The sequence below is a fragment of the Neocloeon triangulifer genome, unplaced genomic scaffold (genome assembly GCF_031216515.1).
Source record: "Neocloeon triangulifer isolate White Clay Creek 2 clone unplaced genomic scaffold, ASM3121651v1 ptg000008l, whole genome shotgun sequence".
NCBI lineage: Eukaryota > Metazoa > Arthropoda > Insecta > Ephemeroptera > Baetidae > Neocloeon > Neocloeon triangulifer.
In genome coordinates, this window is record NW_026775550.1 from 3,219,056 (window position 1) to 3,238,990 (window position 19,935).

Here is a 19,935-nt window from a genome sequence, read left to right on the forward strand (position 1 = left end):
ATTTATTTGTAAATCAATTACCCTGGAGGGAAAATTAATTTTAGTAAAACTTAAAGACGAATATTCTCTAAATTTTCCAAAATCTTTATAAAATTTTACAAAAATGCTATATTTCTTAATTTTTTACTATTCCGTTTATATGCCGCATTTTTTACTTTCCAGAACCATGAAAAAATTTTTCTATATTGTAAATAACCTTGAATTAAATTGAAAGCTCGAAGTTTTATTTTTAATGTTGAAATTTACTAAAAATTACATTGAATTTAAAATATAAAATTTTAATAGCTACGTGACAACTACTTTGAGTGGTTAGTGCGTTGATTCATGGGCCCAATTTCATAAACACAATTATTCCTGAATAATTTCATCTTTCTTGTCATTTTTCCTTTCCAAGGTCGTGTGTTGAGCACACAAAGGCAGAGGAATGCAAAAAGCGAGAGAGTGTGTGGGCGACCGGCCGAGCGCCTCCGACCCTCCCTCTTTTCCTTCTCGATCGCCAAGAGCAAGCGCCGGCGTGTTCCAGATTCCAGACAGTCCAGACCAGATCCAGTCTCGCTTGAAGAAAAATCGGGCAAAACTGACAGAAATCAAACCGCATTCGCCGACCGAATCACGAAGAAAAATGGATTTTCTCACCGCGGAGACCACGCTGACGAGTCCGCGCTCAAGACTTCACCCAAGGTAGGTCCCATTGAGGCCCATAATTAATCGAATTGCATGCATTTTTCCATGTGCACGGCGCGCGTGTTTTTGTCAGGCAGCAATAATTTTTTTGTAAATCTGCGTATACGAGACACGAGACCGCTATGAACGTAGCTCAAATGGGGACTAAAGACACTTTGCTTTTCCGCAAGATAAAATATTTATTTTAAGCGCGTTAAATATCGGGGAATTAATTAAATAAGTGTGGAGAAATATTAATATTAGCATCACCTTTACTTCACCTGTAATCCCCTCTCGCCCCTTTCTTGGTGCTCGCGCTTCCGGCCGCAGTCGCAGACATGGCGGCGCTGTCGCTTGTGTGATCCGCGTGATCGCTGGCATTTTCTCCACGAAAGCGGCTCTCTCAGGGTTTTTCAGACCTGTCCACCGCATGGAAATTGAGGCCTGACCCCACCCTGACCCCAAGGTACTGTTTCAACGGCGCCCCGTCTCATAAATCGCGTGCGTTTGTCAGTTGAAAAATTGCTTTTCGATTCATCAACTTTGTTTCATCATTCCTGAACTTTGCTCGTGAAATCACTTCCAGTTTTACGTTGACGGAGCGCGGCTATTCCAAAAATTTCGCAATTTCAGTTCTGATTTTGGTCGTTAAATTCGAATTTTCAAAAACTTTAAATACCTGCCCTCTCCGCGCGTCTCCTTGTTTTTATTTGAATATAAAAAAAGTACATTATAATGTAGTTTTAACACAAAAAGATGAGAGTAATGCATATTTAGTTTCCTCTTCAAAATAAATTTTTAATTTTTGAAAATTTTAAGCAGGTCACTCGGACCACAACACAACAAGTGGGCAGCGGCCGCGTGTTCAGCGTTCAGCCTTGCTGGAACAAAATGGCTTTCTTCGGAAAACGCTCGCAGACGGCTTTGTCCAACAACTTCGACGACGCCATGGGCAGCAACCAGGGTCATCGACAATACTTTTTTTGGTGAGATTTGTCCTTTTAACTATCACAGGATCATTGAAATCATTTTTTATCATTTAATTGTTTTGTTATTTTTCTCTTGCATAATGTTGAATGGGCATAGCCAATCAATAATAAATCTTCAACCAGCTTTCCTGCAATTGAAATAAAATATTTTATTTATTATAAAAAGGGTTTCAAGCGGATTTAATATTTTGCATGGAAGTTTATAGTGCAATTATTTATTTTAAAGTATAAGAAAAGGGAACTCGCCCAAATTTTACACTCTAAATTGAATTTATTTTAATAAATTCTCAATTCTTTAGGCCTCTCAAAACCAATCCAATGACAACATTGAGCGGCAGAAATGGAAAAATGTGAACCTTTCGAGGTTGTGATGTCCTATCATGCACCGTTCGGTCATCAGGCGAACCAATGCCAGTCGAAATCTCCCCAAGGTTGTTGCAGAGCAGTGAGCCAGGTCAGTGCATTAGGAGTTTTTTTGCCTTTTAAATTTTATAGAAGCGCTTTGGCCAAAGATTAGTCTCACACCTTCAATCAAACCTAATTCAAATTTGAAGATATGATTTTCATGATTCCAATTCTATTTTAATTTAAAAAAATCTCATTGAATCATAAAACAAATTCTAAATTGTATATCAAAATAAATGCAAGCCTTATTACATTCAAGATTATTATATTATTTATGAGAACAGCATCCTCGGCATTTTATAATTGGAATATTAATTAGAATTATTGAATTCAATCAGGTCGAAGAGAAACGCCACTCGTCAACAGTGCAGTTTGAGGACTTGGCAGACACCGCTAGTCAAGTTTTGAAACCTGCAGAAGGCAGAGCTCCTATGACCTGAAGTAGGTTTAAATAAATTCTGCATGCGACGATCAAGACAAGTAAAGTGACAAGGTTGAGTTGTGCATGTGCCAAGGATAGGCGCAACATCCTTTTTTTACCAGTTTTGCCTGAGAGCCAAATGTTTCCATTTTTATTACACTGTCGAATAATACATTTAAATTTAAAAGTTAATGAATTGGCAACTGGTTGAATTTTGTCCTTATTACTACAAAAAATGTATGAATCAAGCAACTGCACTTGTGCCAATTATCTTTTTGTAATGGAGTGGCGACACCCCCGCAACAGATACCGGTCCAACGGAGCGGACAACAGCTGAAGGCCGCCCCTAACAGGGGACGTTGCCCGCCACCGCTGGCAATGCGTCGTCTGAATGGCTTGTGTGTGAATAATGCCGAGGCATCACAACCACCCATTGGGCTTCTGCATTCGCCATGCGGGAACACGATTTGGTGTCCAGGGCTTGGTTGCGACTAAAGTCCTGTGTGAACGCATGGGAGGTGCGGAGAATTCATATGACACTGATGCTGACGTGGTGCACTCATGAGATTGACTTGTCATGAGTGTGGCAATGGGCGTGAAAGAGGTTGGGTTCGTTGCTGGCACCCTTGTGTAGTCCAGTATTTTTGGTCACGCCGGGCTTGCCTCCTCGAACACCTTCCACGTTGCGCAACCGGGAGCCCCTGCCCCCGAACAATAGCCGGAAGTGAGTCTCAGTACCGCGGATGTCTGCTTAAGTTTGAAGGGATGTCAAACCACTCCACTTTAAAAATTCTTTATTCAAAAATGGCCAAATAACTTATTAAAACTAAATGCATGTTTCTTTGAACTTTAAGGACGGCTTTTGCATGAACAGTGAGTGAAGTGCAAGTGGTTTTTTTTTTGTAACAAAAAAATTATGATTGAATAATCTAATTTAACTGGCAAAGTCAAATGTATAGATTGCTTTCCTGTAATTTTTCCGAAAGTTGATTTTAGATGGTTTACAATAGGACTGTATAATGCAGAAAGTTTTCTGTTTACAAGCTAACGAATGACTCTGAATGGAGCAAACTATAAAAATAAATTTTTTTTTTTTAAATTCCATCATCAAATTTTCTGGCCATTACTTTTGTATCGTAGAATATGAATGCAAGGATTAAAAATTACAAGTATTTTGAGCAGCTACGGCGCATGAAAAAATGATAGTAATGCTTTGTACACGAAATATCAAATGTGACCAAATCAATTGGCTAAGTGTTCTACAAACGAACTGAAATATAATTTCTTGTTAGATAAAGTAGGTAAAATGAATGCTGTTACTATAAATAGTGAAAATAGAATTTTAAAAGTGAAAAAAAGTGCTAGTGAGAATAGTTCAGTAGTTTGAAAGTAGTGCATGTGAAATAGTTTGTGTGTTTGGGTAACACATTTATATTATTAGATTTTTCGTTAAAGTGTGATAATAATTTTGGAAGTTCTTTAGTTTATTTCCACAGATCCTGCCTGAGCTTGTCAACTTGAAGGGCGGTTTTGGATTCAGCACCAATGGTGGGACCGCGATGCCTCCTTGGAAAAACAGTTTGCGAGAACGCTTGCCATCTTCGCACTCTCGAATTTTCCCAACAACTCTGGAGATGCCGTGACCGACAGCCAGATGGACGTCTTTGAAAAAAAAAATGGTGAGATTTCCATTTTATATTATATTATTGTTTCTTTATTGCATTATGGAATGTTTATATTTCAAGTATCAGAATTTTAGTTTTCGGACTATTTTGTGCATGCAATGCAAGCTACACTAAAACATATCAAATTTGGCACAAATCAAGCAATTTAGAGTTGAATTGCAACCACTTAAAAATACTATCTGGGGCTTATAAAATTGAGTATCTCTCATTAAAATGCAACCTACTTCAATGATTAAAAATTTCCAAGTTTTTTGTAAACAAATTTTATTATTCGAGCATTTTTATTCAATGAAGAATCCACAAGAGTAATTAAGTGTAAAGAAAAATTGAATATGAATAACCTTGAATTTAATTCAACGCTCAAGGTTTTATTTTTAATTTTTAATTTACAGGAGCCCCCTCACGAACCCTGCCCTTTTGTCCCGCCCAGAGCCGGCCTTCCCCACGTCCTCGACCTCGCTGCGCCTCCACCCCTCGCTCGCGGCTTTTGCAAAAATTAATCTTGGGGGGTTGCCCACCTCCGAGTTGCCGGTTTGTGGGGTAAGATTACCGAACTTCACTTCAAGATATTTCAGAAATTTAAATTTCCAAATTATTAAAATTGAGATTCTGACTAGATGATTTTCAGCTTCTCATGATATGAACTTTGACTGGTAAAAATTCAGCTTTCACATAATTTGTTCCGGCTCAAAACTTGTCATGACTTGGACTATATTTTGGATTATTTTTGGTAACCAATTCGTCCGTAATTAGCAGCACTTAAAATTTGACGGACCGCGCGAAGGGCTGGAAGACGAAAATTAATGCACGCACGGCAAAGTGGTCCTTGCGGCGGTGTCGGCGAGAGCGAGGTCGGCGTGCGGCGAGTTGCGGCGCGGCAGGGGCGTCGCGGAGGGGCGTCGTGGCGGCGGCGGCGGAGGGGCAGCGCGACGGCGGCCGCGGCGAGTCGCGAGCAGACAGAAGGGCACCGCGGTGCGAGGCGCGAGCACCCACACCTCCGAGCCGCACCCGTCGACGCACTCACGTGGACCCCAGTCAGCTGCGAGTGATGGCCGCCCCCGCCGCCTCCGTGGCCGCCTCGATGGCCGCAGCCGCCGGCCCGCCGCCGCAGCAGTTCTGCCTGCGCTGGAACAACTACCAGACCAATTTGACCACCGTTTTCGACCAACTGCTGCAGAGCGAGGTGTTCGTCGACGTGACCCTCGCGTGCGACGGCCACTCCGTCAAGGCGCACAAGATGGTCCTGTCCGCCTGCAGCCCCTACTTCCAGTCGCTCTTCTTCGACAACCCCTGCAAGCACCCCATCGTCATCCTCAAGGACATCAAGTGGCCCGAACTCAAGGCCGTCGTCGAGTTCATGTACCGGGGCGAGATCAACGTCCTCCAGGAGCAGATCGGTCCTCTCCTCAAGGTACTTGTAACTCTTTTTTTGGTTTTAATTTCAGAAATCTTACATGTGACGTCGGTTGTTTACTTTTATTCAACTGTCAGTCTTGAGAATCAATATAATTAATTATATACAATTCTAATAAGTGTTTTTGTTGCAAGACAATTGTCTTAATTAAAGAATTGTGTATTAAATTTTAGGTACTTCCACTGGAAAACCATTTTTGAGAATTAATTGCTTAGAGTCATTTTGATAAAAATGAAATAAATATTTTTTATGTTGAAAGTATTAAAAATAACATTAATTAGAAACTTCTAGATTTTAATATGTATCAGAAAACTATGTTGATTATTAAAAACACTTGACATAGGGGGATTCCCATTTGCGTCTTTCTTATCTTAATTAATATTGATATAATCTATATGAATGGATTTGTTTCCGTAATTTATATCTTTGATAAATGTCCAATTTTGAGTGCCATGACAAGTTATCGCAAAATTTTTCTTCAACCTCTACAATGAAATTGCTTTTTTCTCATATGCAATTGTATTGTTCTAAGACAAATATAATTATATATATAAAAAACTAGTCTTTGCCCGTACCTTCAATATAAATGTCATTCAGGTGTTGATACTAAAATATTTAATATTTAATTTACTGTCATTATTATGCTAATTATTACCGTTTTTATATATCATTTACTTTCTTTAAACTAATTCCACGTCTGCATTTCATTGCGTTTATTAGCCTCTTGCAAAAGATGACAGGCAATAATTGCGAATCAAAATATGTATTTGATAAATTTGATTAAGAAGGTTAAACTGGTTAGACTTGCCGCGACAGTTGTAAAACCCTAAAGGATGGTCTAGACACAAAGTTGAGCTGTCTTTTGAAGCCCAGATTGCTACATTTAGATACACAGAGAGACCCTTAATTATGGCAAGAATTGAAGGAAAAAATCTGTAGAAATTTTATTATAAACGTTTTAATCATTTTCCGCTTCAAAACATTGAAACGGAAGCAACTGAAAATTTTGATGATCAATTCCTAGAAAAGAACATAAAAAATAAATTGTCTAACACGTGTCCAAAACAGCTAGACTTTATTAAAAATTCACAAAAGTTAGAAAATCGGAAGAGGAAGTTGCCGGAGTGGGGAAAATTTCAGTTTGGAAATGTTATCGCCTATCAAAATGTTTCTATGCATTACTATGAAACTTTCGACACCATGAAACGTCACATCTGCGTCACATCGTAATTTTCAATCAATTTAATTTTTATTTGGAAATACCCCACCTCTTAAATTAAATTAATGAATTTGCAATAAAATTAAGAGTATTAAATTGATTAAAAACGGAACCGATTGTTAAAATTTATAGTTATTGAAAATGTAATGCTTGTCCCAATATTTAAAGAGGTTTTGTTATAAATAAAAAGGTATAATTTTGAATTAAATTAAAAATAAAAATCTATCAAATGCATAATTCGTTTTTCGCTGTTCAGGTTGCAGAAACGCTGAAAATCCGCGGCCTGGCCGACGTGAACGGTGAGCCGGAAGGGCACCACGCGCCCCCTCTGGCCGCCCTGCGCTCGCCAGGACCCACCCTGGAGTCGTCCCCGAAAAAATGCGGCAGCCCCGACGGCAACTCGTCGATCGCCGACGAGCCGCTGGCGCTGAAAATGCAGCAGCAGCGCCCCAAGAAGCGGCGCCGCGCGTCCGGCGGCGAAAAGAGTTCTTGCAGCAGCTCGGGCAGCCCCGACGACGGGGCCATGGGCGCCCCCGCAAACCCGGCCGCCATCCCCACCGTGCACCTCGAGCTGCTCGAGTCGATGGCCGGCGGCATGATGGAGCCGTCGGTGGCCGCCGCAATGGCCGCCTCCCTCGCCGGCCTCTCGCCCCAGGAGCACTGCCGCCAGCCGTCGGGCACCCCCGACTCCATGGTCGGCCTGCCGCCCCCGGCGCTCCACCCGCCTCCGCCGCCCCAGTCCGTCTCAGATGACCTCGAGATCAAGCCGGGCATCGCCGAGATGATCCTCGAGGAAGAAAGGGTGAGTACAGAAATTTTCAGCTCTGTTTTCCGGGGAATTTATGAAAAGAGCAAAATACAAAATGTGAGATAATTTTGTATTTAAAATCATATTTTTATAAGTTTACTTATTAAGAAAAAAGGATTAAAGTTCATTAAAATTAAGGAAAATTTATATTTTGTATAATTTTCCAAATTTAAAGTTTTTTTTATATATTATTTCATTTATTTCAAAACAAACAATCTGATTCCTTGTTTTATTGATATAGAACACAATTTATTTATTAATAAGTTTGTGCAACTTCATGTCACACATTGTGGTGAAAACTGAATGAAGTGAACCAATGTGGAAGTATGGCAATGTTTATGTCCTCAAAATTGAAATTTTAATTACTTTCTTAATTATTATTATTTATCTTTGTTATTAAATATTATTGGTATGAATACCTAATATTTACACATGGTGGAAAATAAGCTTAAAATAATGTCATTTTTAATACAACTTTTAATGTGTTTTGTCACTTCCGTTGCAAATTAGGTGTACTAAAAGGCAATCTCTGCCTATAACGAGTTACGTCATCCAAATATTTAAAATCAAGTGTGAGAACTCCTAATTTTGTCTTTATAATTGTTTTCTCTTAAATACAATTCGGTTTAAAAATCTGGAGTTAAATAATTAATGTTGGAATGTTTTTTTTTATGAAGAACTTCACATTGAAATATTCAATTTCATAGATCATTTTTAAAGTTTTGTAAATTTCTTCATGCGTTTCATGAGAAGAATTCATCTGAAACTACAAAAATATAAAATTCATGCAAATGTCTATTGAAAGGATTCCATTTTTTTTTGCAAATGAAGAGGAAAGATGCAACAGGAAGTGTTCGTTCGCGTCTCTCTCGCAGCAAGAATTAATCCGTTGCAGGCCTTTAATTAATCAAATCCTTCCTGAACGTGCCGGCGTTTTTTTTTTTGCACGAGAATGTTTTCCTTTGGCGGCAAAAACAACACAAGTTGAACTGCAGTCGAGTTGTACAAAGAGTTACTGACAGCACAATAAAATGCTGCGCGCGTGAAAATTCGCTGCTTGGCTCGTTTTGAAATAGCGCGGCGGCGGCGGCGGCAACGCGCCAGTTAATTATTTCCGCGAAGGGCCAGGGGAATCCTGTGCCGCGTTCCGACAAACGCAGTCTAGTAGAATCTGCGATCATTATGACGACGACGAGCATAAATATATCGCTCCCCTCGTCCCTGTTTAGGACTGTTTTTGTGCTTGTTGGACACATCACCTGTCCGGCGAGGTGTTTTGAACACGAAATTTGATTTTTATCAATTTTAAAAAAGCGATGGAAACTGCAATGACGAAACGACAGCGCTTTTATCATTTTTCATTATTATAGAAAACCGCTGTTCATTTTTCAATGTCAAATTTTGTTTAGAATTGTAACAAATAATTAAAACATTGCAAATTGAACAATTTAAATTTATATTTTACAGTAAATTATTTATATTTAATATATTTATTAAATTATTATTATATTTATTTATTTTTCATTTGTGAATAATAATATTAATAATTTAATTTTAATTGTGAATATCCTGCAATTTTTTTAAATCACTTTTTTATTAACTGTCACAAGTTTTACATTTTAATTTAAAATTTTTTTTTATATAATTGCAGTGAAACTCCACCAACTTTAATTTGAAATTACTCTGCATTAGTTGGTAATATGATGTTCTTATTTCGCTTTTTTCTTCAATTGCTGTTGATTACATGGTAAAATTGATGTAATTCAATAAAATCCAATTAAGATTAATTCATTTGAATAATTTCTATGAATATGTATGAAAGATGAACTGATTTTTACTCCAGTCAAGATAATTAATATTGATCTCCTTTTAAATGCATAAAACACTTGATTGGATATATAATGTAGTTCCACTTTTTGACTTGGAGAGCATTTTCGATATTATATTATATATTTTTTTTTAAATCAGCAAGTACTAAAAAAGAAACCCTAAAAACCGTTATATTAGATAAAAATGATCTGCAATTAGGTTGAAGCAAATTAAGTATAATAATGTCTGTAAATCACCATTTGTTTTCAATTTATTTATAAATTTAACTCCTTATTATTTTGGTCTTTTGAATCTTGCGATACTTTATTGTAAAAATATTCCTCTGAAATCAAAATTGTTGCATTTGGTTTGTTTTATCAACTCAAAAAGTTGTATAGTTTCTCAGTCGGTTTGATGTGAGAAGCACCATTGATTTTGTTGCATCACTCTATGTATCGTGGATGGTGTGCTCGTTTCTCCCCGCTTTTGCTTCAATTTCTCTCTGCCATATCTTTTTATACTTATTTTATCCTCTTCCGCTGTAATATTATGTGCTGCCATTAAATTATTCATCCCCACGCCGTGTATGGACGTGCATTTTCCATTTATTATATCGTCTGAGCCACATTAAAAATTTATAGCTCGAATTACATTGCCGATTGCATTATTAATAATTTCATAAATATCTTATTGCACACAGCGCCCGATATAAAAATTCATTCTTTTTAATAATGCATGCGAGCCTCTCCTCTCCACACCCCTCTGCCCCCTCGTGTGCTGCTGTTTCATTTTGCATATATAAAAAATTATCGGTATTCTATGCAAAACTTTTGTTCTTTTTTAAGCGCAGCGTGCAGGACGAGTCGATTATTTTTTTTGCAGAGTGAAATTCCATAATTAGATTTTAAATATTTATGATGGGAAAACTTTCTGAGAGAGAATTTCAGGCAAAAGTTTTATGCTTTTACAAGCGCAGTGAAAATTTCGAAAAAGGCGTTTTATTTTATAAATATATGAAAACTAATTCGACTCGGCGTGCTGTGGAAATTTATATGAAAAACGGACGAATATTTAGCTGTTATTATATTGATGAATAATTAAAACTTTAATTAAGCTGTGTTGAACGACGCTTAAACTTGGGCGCGCAGCGTTAGAAAATGAATTAAAAAGTTTTGCTGCTCTCTCGTCGGAAAGGAAAAGAGCTGCCGAGTGAAATATGAATTGGTTAAGAATAAAAGCGGCGCGCACGAAAAGCAAAAAGTTTGGCCCTGCTTCCTTCGTGGACACGTTTTTAATATTTAAAATGTGTCGGAAATTGGCGAATGCATGTTTCATGTCTCGCTGCGAAAAAGGACCTCGGTTCACGAATATCATCTCGGGCAGGAAGCAAATCCATGGAAAAAGGAGCAAAATTTGGAGATGCATACGTTTCTTTTACATCTATTTCTATTTCAAAAGTTGTACAGACTTGCATAAAGTTGTCCAAAGATATAATTTTTGATTTCTATAATTAAATTTGGATTAATCCTTTTTTTGTTTAAAATTTAAAGTATTCTAATTTATAATTTTGGTAGAATAAATTTTTGGAAATTCTATTTAACATTAAATCCAACCTCAAGTGTTAGCTTTCAATTTTATTAAATTTATATCCATTTTTAAAAATATCAAACAAGATTACAAGATACCAGATCAGGTCTCAAAAGAAAAGTTTCACATAAAATCTTTCTAGTTTACTTAAATACTGTATATATTTATTTATATTTTACTCTTGTTTTGTTTTAAAAAATCATGTTTAATCACACAAATTTTGTATTCTCTAGAGCAAAAATAAAGCATATATTATATGTATTAAAATTAAACAAAAACACTTTTTAAAATAAAAACTAAAATATTAAATTAATATTTTGTTTAAATTCATCTGGATCAAAAAAGTATTGTAAAAATAAATATTAAAAATATTACATTCAAATGTTGGATATATTAAATAGAAAAAATGGGGGGGGGGGGGTAAAAATTACATTTAAACAAACAATAATTGTAAAATTTATCTAAAATACGAAAACAAATTTTTACATAATTATATAACTCTGGGTATGGAAATGTTCCTGAAGAATTTTTATTTCCCCTCCCATTGTATGGAGCCCAGGAAAGTGCGCGTCAAATATTAATATTCACACATATACATATATTTCACAATATTATTCGTGCATCACTTTGATTGAAAAGTACCGAAGCTGCTGCGATACCATCTCTGCATAATTATTCTGCAGCGCTCGATACTTATGCTGTCTCTATTTAAAACACACGTGTGAGTTTCGCACTCGCGCGCAATATTATAATTATTCAGTCGTCGCTCAGACAGGCGTTTTAATAATTGTACTCGTCAGAACACGTTTCACATTTTCAAACTCACGTCAAAAATTTTCAGTTCGCAACACACACGGCATGCTTCAATCAATTGCATCGATCTTTCAAGTGATCAAATTGATTCAACTAAAAAATGATTTCCGTGAAAAATAAACAAAAGCGTCAAGATGCGTTTTTTTTCCTTTGCCAGGATGTATGCAAAAAATGCAGACGTGGCATATATTCTTGCCATATATGCTTGAGCTAGGGCATGTCATTATTTTTTCACGCACCCTTTGCAAAGTCATCACCATCATTTGAAATGATGAAGATCCGCCCCGCGCCATTATGCTCCCACACTCTCTCTCTCGCATGTTTTTTATTTTTTTTTATTTTTCATGGTAAACAAGAAAGAAAGAAAGACAGCGAGGCCGAAACTCGCTTGCATAAAAAAAAATAATCAGTTCTGCAAAAAATATTTCGGATTTGACTGAAAAATGAGAATCGCTCTCTCGATGATTATCTGCTGTGGATGTGTCACAATGCGCTGCGCCTGCCCGCGCCGTACACAAAAGTTCCCATTGTTTTCAAACCGTTTTTGTTCTGCATTGCTGCCGGCTGGAATATAATCATTTTTATATAATTTTATTCGACTGCCATTGCGATAAAACAAAAAAATATTATGGAAATCGTGGGAAAAATTTCAATAAAAATGGAATAAAATTTTACGTGGAAAATGATTTCAATTTTTATTTCCTCAAAGTGAATAAAAATTTACTGTTGCAAAATGTTTCAAAATCTTTTCTGACATCGCAAAGAGAGGAAAGACAATAACAATAAATAATTCAGTTTTGAACTTTCAATACCATTCCAAAACATTTTGGCGTTAAAAATCTCTGTTTTGTATCAAAACAATGGCATTTTTATTTAATTATCTCCATATTGCATTTTTTTTATGCTCGAAGAAAAAGTTTCGCAAAGTCTGATCGAGCCAAACATGTTCTCCAAAAACTCATTTTCAAACAAAAATGAAAGATCGATTTCTCTCTGCAGCCAAAAGAAATTACAGCGCCACTCTCCGTTACACTCTGTAATATAAAAGAAAGTTGGAAACAAGTTTGCAACTTGTGTTATTTTGCCAGATATGTGAGCTGCTTATTTTTTATTCGCCGGCGAGGCCGCGAAGCAACTACACCAGCGCAAACATAATCATTTTGCTGCGCCGAGTACTAAAAAATTTAATGCGAAAATCATTACATTTTATTTCGGCTCTTTTATCAGCGCGCATATACTTTCAGATAAGAAAAGAAAAAGAAGGCTGCGCAGAGAGCGCAGCCTTGGCTTTCTTATTGTTGGTCATATAATTTTATTATTATTATTTTCAGAAGCCATAATATTTTAATCGAGGTAATGCGCCCAACACACAACACGACCGTGCACTCTCAAATTATACGAACGTCAGCAATGCGTGTAAGATAAAATTTAATAATATAATGTTGGTAATGTTGAGGACACGAGATTTTATATTTATAAATATAAAAAATAATGTCACGGGCACCAGTTTATTTAAATAAAAGTATTGATTTTCTATTTAAATCAAACTTCGATTTTTGCCAGTCTCGTAAAAAGATAACTCGTTTTTTTTTCACGCCCGTCGCCGAAAACGAGATAGGCCGCCAACAATCGGTAATGATGATGATGCTCCTAGCTGGTGCAACAATCGTAAAGGCGCGCGCGCTATTATAATAATAACATTTGTCATCGAAATGCTATCACCATAACTCTTATCTCGCCCAAAGGCGAATGGGGCCGAGATGCATCGTGCGAGGACCCACGCGCTCCGTTTCAAGAGTGTAAAGTGAACATCTCATGAAAATAGACCATACGCGTGGTGAGACGAAAAACACCCTATTTTAGTGTTTCCTTCACATCATCAGCGGTTTATTGATGTTTTTATCTTTGATTTTCAATTCAATTTTTCTGAATTTTAAGGTTTTGGAAAGAAACGATTAAAATTGGTTAACTTTTTATCTATGAAATCTTAATTAGTTTATAATACCCAATTAAATTGCCGTGCAAAGTCCATTAAATTTTGCAATTCATTTATTTTCTTAAATATTATAAATGTTGTCATCTTCGAATTTTATTATCTCTAAAATTTTAACACCTGCGTCCTCCTCTTTCGTCAATCAATTAGTCACTTTGTTATTTATTTCGAAAACAAATTCATCTGAATATCTATAAAGATAGACCCAGAGATTAATAACTTTTATTATAATTGGTCTTAAGGACCTTGAAAAATAAATAATATGATTATTATCTCCATTTCCATTTGAAAAGCTTTTCGCCTGGAATTACCAGTGAGTCATAAATTGCGATGAATTTCATTTTTTTTTTATTACAACAAAAATGAAATGAGATCACATTTTACCGCATCAAAATTAATTTTTTAATTACTGTCAGAGTGCAAAAAGGAAATCAGTCAAAATTTTATTTCATATTATGATAAAAATGGCAAAAATAAGGGAAGAAAATAAATAATTTTTTATTTTTAAGTCAAATTATGCCAGAAGAATTAAAGCAAAATATATTTTGAATAGCCCTTTTTCCAAAAGATTTAAACCGTATGTGAGTGCAATGAAATTTAAACTACCAAATAATATATAAAAATAATCATTATGCAGGAGAAATTCAGCAATAATTCATATTCATAAAAAAAATGCCTAAAGTGAAAAAAAATTAAAAAAATGAGAAACACAGCAATTATAGGCTTTGAAAAAATAGGAGATTTTCTTTGGCGAAATAAGCGAAATTTTGAAAACGTCCAAATTGAAAAAGTATTTGATATTATCTTCAAAATTAATTAATTTAAGCTAGATTTAATTTAAACAAATTCGATAAAAAAATCATCACGAATTTTGAATGTTTTACTAAATTTTTATAAGATTTTTCTTTTAAAAGTTTTATAAGCATGATCGTCCAATTAGCGGAAAATTTCACTCCCATTGTTGAGTGCCAAGAGTACAATGCGTGCGCACCCCATTGGCTAATTTGGCCGCAGAGAGAGAGACTTTTGCAGTCTCTCTCGCTTCTTCGCTCACCGGCGGGGCAACAATGATGTTGTGAATGAAAGAATGGCGCGCGGCGGCGGCGGCGACGGGCGCATCGCGAGAGAGCAGTCTTGCATGAGTGTTGGGGTGCTTATTAAAATCGACGTGTGTGGATTAGCCGAGCTGACAATAATAAAAAGCAGCCTCCTTACACAGAGAGAGAGAAAAGAGAGAGAAAGATATTTATATGTATATATGCAGCAGCACATTTTTTTTTTTTACATTTTGCCAAGAACAAAAGGAGTCTCTCTTTTGCTTTGCTTTACGTGTGTCTGCCCCTCTATTAGCTGCAAGTAGCTGCATTACTCATCAGCGCCGTTCTCTCCCTGCTTTTTACATATTTTTTTTCGCCGTCCTCCTTACAATAATCACACGGCGCTGCTTTTTAGTTGGAAAACATCAAAAAATATTTCGCTGCCTTTGATTTCGCCAGCACAAATGCATTTTCTATTTTTGCGCCGCCGGCTCGGCTCAAAAAGCTCTGTTCGCGCGCGCGCATCGTGCAATTCTTTATTTTTCGCTTCTTTTGCGTTGATTATTCTTGGTAATTATGCTCATTACTGTGTTTTGCAAAGTACGCTGGAATGAAAACGCGCAGAACCTACTTTCGCATCATCAGAGAGCACGTTTTGTGTGCGATGGGAAATGTGCAAATTTCCGCTCAAAGCGTGAAAGCGACCGAAAATTATGTTGGAAATTCTCATGTGTTCGAATTGAAAAGTGCCGCATTTTCAGTACTCAATATAAAAGTTAAAAGACTTTTGAAAATTGAAAAATTCATTGACATTTGCAATGGATTAATTGTTTGATGAGCTTCATGACGTTTTTCCAATTTGTTTAGAAGTCAAGATTGATAATTGCAATCATAAATAATTTTCCATTCATTATATTTGAACGAACAATTAAGCTATTTTTGTTAATCTTACTGAAAAATTACTTCCTGGGAATGGGATATCATTTAATTTTCACTTTGTATGGTTCAATTAAGCCGAATGTGGAATTAATTTTAATTTATATTCTAAAAAATTGTACACGAATGTTAAAACAAAATAAAATTTTACAAAACAATAAAAAATTAAAAAATTTATAAATTGTTCAGAATAATATACTTTTAAATAATTGAAAATCAGTTAAATATAAATCAAAACAGATTATTTTATTTCGTAAAAACTTTATTTTTTAACATACTAATTTCTTTTTATTATTTCGATCCACAATTGTCTCACTTTTAGGAATACATATTTTTCAAATACTTTTTCTTCACCTCTTCAACTCCAGGGCGTTGCACACGAATTTGTTTTTCACTTTAAAAATGTTTAGCTAAGACAATTATTTAGCACGGAGCCACAAACATAAACCGGCTTAGGAAAAAAAATGCGGCGACACAACAAAATCGGAGATTATTATTATTTTGACAGCGCGGCAGAAAGTGGCGCGTTTAAAAAATAACGTATAATATAAATAATTTTCCACCGCGAGCAATGCTGGCGTAATATATAAATATAATTATCGAAACGAGAGCATGACTCGCGGTTTAATTATGCTAATGCTGACGCGCAATATTTATATTAGAAATTAATAGCGTCGGTCTAAATAATAACGCCAATGGTGTTGCGTCATCGGGTAATTAGCGGAGGCATGACCCCTGCCGAACCAAGTCTTGCTCGTTCCCTCTTTCTCTCTCTCTGGGCTGTGTTTAAAATATGTATTATTATAATAACAGGCCAGCACGTCAGAAAAATAAATAATATTTCTCCGGCACGGCGCGGCTTAAATATTATTATTATCATTCCGTGCTCATGCATGCATGTATGTTATGTTCAAAAATGCTTATATGCCCTGCACACACGAACAGTACATAATGTATTTCGAAATAGTAATAATAAAATAAAGCTGGAAACATATGTATATATAAAAATATTTAATAATATCCACGCCGCAGAGAGAGCCGCGGAGAAAAAGACGAAGAGGAGAAATAATAATGTTTGACAATGTGTTATTATCAGACCGCATAACAAAGTTGGAAAAGGATTAATTTACTTTTATTTCACAAAACAGTTGGCTGAGTTAATTATATACAGTTGTGATTTTAGTAAATTTTTGCTGTGATAAATTCAGTACAAAATCGATAATTCAATGTATTAAGAAGCGGTTCGAGCCGGATGTAGAAAGTATTAGGTCAGATTATTTATCGTGTATGATAGTGATATGTGGAAAGTTTCTAAAAATAATTATTTAATTAAAAATCGTGTTAACATAAGTTGGGCTCAGATTTTCAGGTTATAAAATAAATGATTAATGCTGCAAGAAGGAAGTAATAATAATGTTTTTTGTTTGAATTTAATTAGAGATCATGAAATGTAATGAGCAAAACAGCAATAATATTTCATGATAATATTGTAAAACCAATATTTATAATTACATCTATATAATGGAGAATAAACTGGTTAAATTTTAATTAATATTAGTTAAAAATATATAAATAAATCATACCTTAATAATACTTGTTAATTTTATATCATAATAATATTAATAAAATAAATAAAAATGTAATATGGAAAATGGAAAATAACTTGAATGAAAATTTTCATAAATTCCACAAATTTCACTAAATTGAAATGATAAGGAGGCTATACTGATGACAACGTGTACCAAAATGACGCTACAAATTCGAAATTACTAATTGTACGTGGAGCAACCCCGCTGGTTCCGCCACTGGCCAAAGTGACCTTCACTTGAGAGGATTTACACAATAAAATATACTTAATATATATTTATATTTGAAAAAGCCTCTCTCGCTGCGGCGTTCACGAGCGAGAGAGGATATAAAATTATTTGTGAGAAGACGGACGAGCTGTGGCGGCGGCGGCGTCGGAACGGCTGCGGAGGGATGGAGGGGGGCCTTCCATAATAATATATAAATAATAACAATATTATTATATGGAATTATATTGCCGTCGTCGAGCGACTGCAGAGAGAGAGGAGGAGAGAATAATCACGGGGTTCTTAGACTCTCTCTCTCTCGCGCGCGTCCGGCAAAAACAAGAGAATGGAATAAAAATATAAAATCCTCGCCGCCGCCGAGAGTACTAGATTATTATTGTTTTATATCACGATTTAGAATTATACGCACTCACATAAATATCGAGAGGCAGTAAAAAAAAAAGAATAATTCTCTCTCTGGATTTTTCGTCTTTAAAATTAGTGCTTAATGCTTTTTGTATGTTAAATTTATGAACTCCGAGTCATTGCTTGCGATAATTATATATAATTCCAATAATAATATTCCGTCTGCTCGGGCGCATTTGTATAAATGCCCGACTGGTCGGTTGGTTGGCTCTTTTTATATATTCCATCCTCTCTTTCGATCCGAACAGTGCTATTCATTATATTTTCAGCCCGGCGCCCGATATATAATTAGCATTCACATGATTTTATTCATAAAAATTTTATTTTATATGCTCTAATTGTCGCTACACGCCGTATTGCGAAATCATAATTAATACCTTTGTATCCTGGCTCTCTCTTGTTTTGCCAAGCGCCATGTTCGTATTCATTTTTTTTTCAGTCCGGGAATTACATTTAGGTTTTTTTGCCTTCTGCTCCAACATGGCCGCCGAACCCTTTTGTTTCTGACCGCGCAGATTTTCCGTCAAATCAAGGATTTTCCAAGCCTTTTCCCATCGATTTGCTGCTTTTCTTGAGTGCATTGGTTGTGAATGCGTAGAGGGAGCATGACGGGCGTGGGAATTCCTTCAAACAATTGGTATTTAATGTATGCTTTCCTTGGAGAAAAATAAAAACAGTGAAACATACATGAAGCATGAACTATGAAGTATCAAAATGGGAAAAATGAAGAAAGGAAAAACTCTAAAGCTGTGGTATAGGGATGGGAAAAAATTTCACTTAATCTTCACCTATTTGTTGATACTGAACTAAAATATATTTTAATAAAGACAATTTCCATGATCATCTCGAGTGTCAATTTCTTCAAATAAATAGAGACAAAATATGTTGATCATTTTTATGTAAAAATAGTAAAAGTCAACTCTTTTGAAACATCTAAAATCACCTATTTGATGAAAAAATCCCCTATTTAGCCATATTTCACCCATTTGAGAAAAGAGCAACCAATTTTAATCACCCATTTTAATTTTCCTACTTTTTCGCCTAGTTTCATTTTTAAAATTCCACCAAAATCTTAATTTTTTTTTAATTTCACATTAAAAACATCTCAATTTGCATTTCATTTACACATAATTGTAATGTAAAAAAATTCACCTCCTATTTCAGCAAAAAAGGAAAAAAAATCACCAAGATTGGCGCCTATTTCTCCCATCAAATTCATGTAATTGCCCCAAGACTTGCTATGCAGTTGTAATATGGCGCAAACGGCTAAACTTCATAATTATTGATTTATACCTTTTTGTCTCCTTTAATTTTTTTATGTAACAGAAAATATACACATTTTGGTAATATGGTTCACGTTTTTCAGCATACGCAGGAAGTCTGAAAAATTCTAATTCAATTGCAAGCTCACGTGCCACTCATTTACAATACAAACTATAGTAAATTGCAAATAGTCATTCAGAAATTTCGCATATTCTTCAAAACAAAAGAATTAAAATAAGCAAATTTCTCACTATTATTTTTGCAACGTATTTTTCTTTTAAAGTTAAGAAAAAATTAAACACGATTTAAATTTAGCATGAAATTCTTGAACGATTTGTTCCATTAAAAATCAATTTAATTTCTGAAAAATTATTGGATCCCAATTTTTCAAGAGATTTCTCATTAAGCCGATAAGCTTTTCTCATCTTCCCAATCTGTTATCAGGTGATGCTCTCAACACGTGTTGTTTTCTTGTTGGGCAGGTCTGTGTGTATATTTTTTTTGAGTGCGGGAGATAAAAAAAAAAAAGATCATGGCATGGGATCTACGTGCCGCGGGCGGCGGGATCGCGCGTTTTTTTTCCATATATCCGCGCCGAGAGAGTCGGAGTGAGAGGTGCGGTGTGAAAAAGCAAAACAATGCGCGAAAAGGCACTAATCACGCACATTCAGACG

The 19,935-nt window shown here is 35.6% G+C and overlaps 1 protein-coding gene across 9 annotated transcripts in view; it reads left to right on the forward strand.

Annotated features, from left to right (window-relative positions):
• The first annotated feature begins 503 nt into the window (after positions 1–503).
• LOC132194821 (protein bric-a-brac 1-like) overlaps positions 504–19,935 on the forward strand; it is a 103,317-nt gene continuing 83,885 nt past the window's right edge. The window contains exons 1-8 of one of the 9 annotated variants that reach the window (XM_059616343.1): positions 504–681; positions 1,483–1,649; positions 1,952–2,106; positions 2,396–2,498; positions 3,962–4,157; positions 4,556–4,703; positions 4,917–5,574; positions 7,053–7,598. In XM_059616343.1, coding sequence (XP_059472326.1) covers positions 5,212–5,574; positions 7,053–7,598 — 909 coding nt within the window. In that variant the 5' untranslated portion in view covers positions 504–681; positions 1,483–1,649; positions 1,952–2,106; ... (2 more) ...; positions 4,556–4,703; positions 4,917–5,211. Of the gene's footprint in view, positions 682–996; positions 1,130–1,482; positions 1,650–1,951; positions 2,107–2,395; positions 2,499–3,766; positions 4,158–4,555; positions 5,575–7,052; positions 7,599–19,935 lie in introns of those variants that run through there. The other 8 variants (XM_059616345.1, XM_059616340.1, XM_059616346.1 and 5 more) reach the window with 8 other exon arrangements.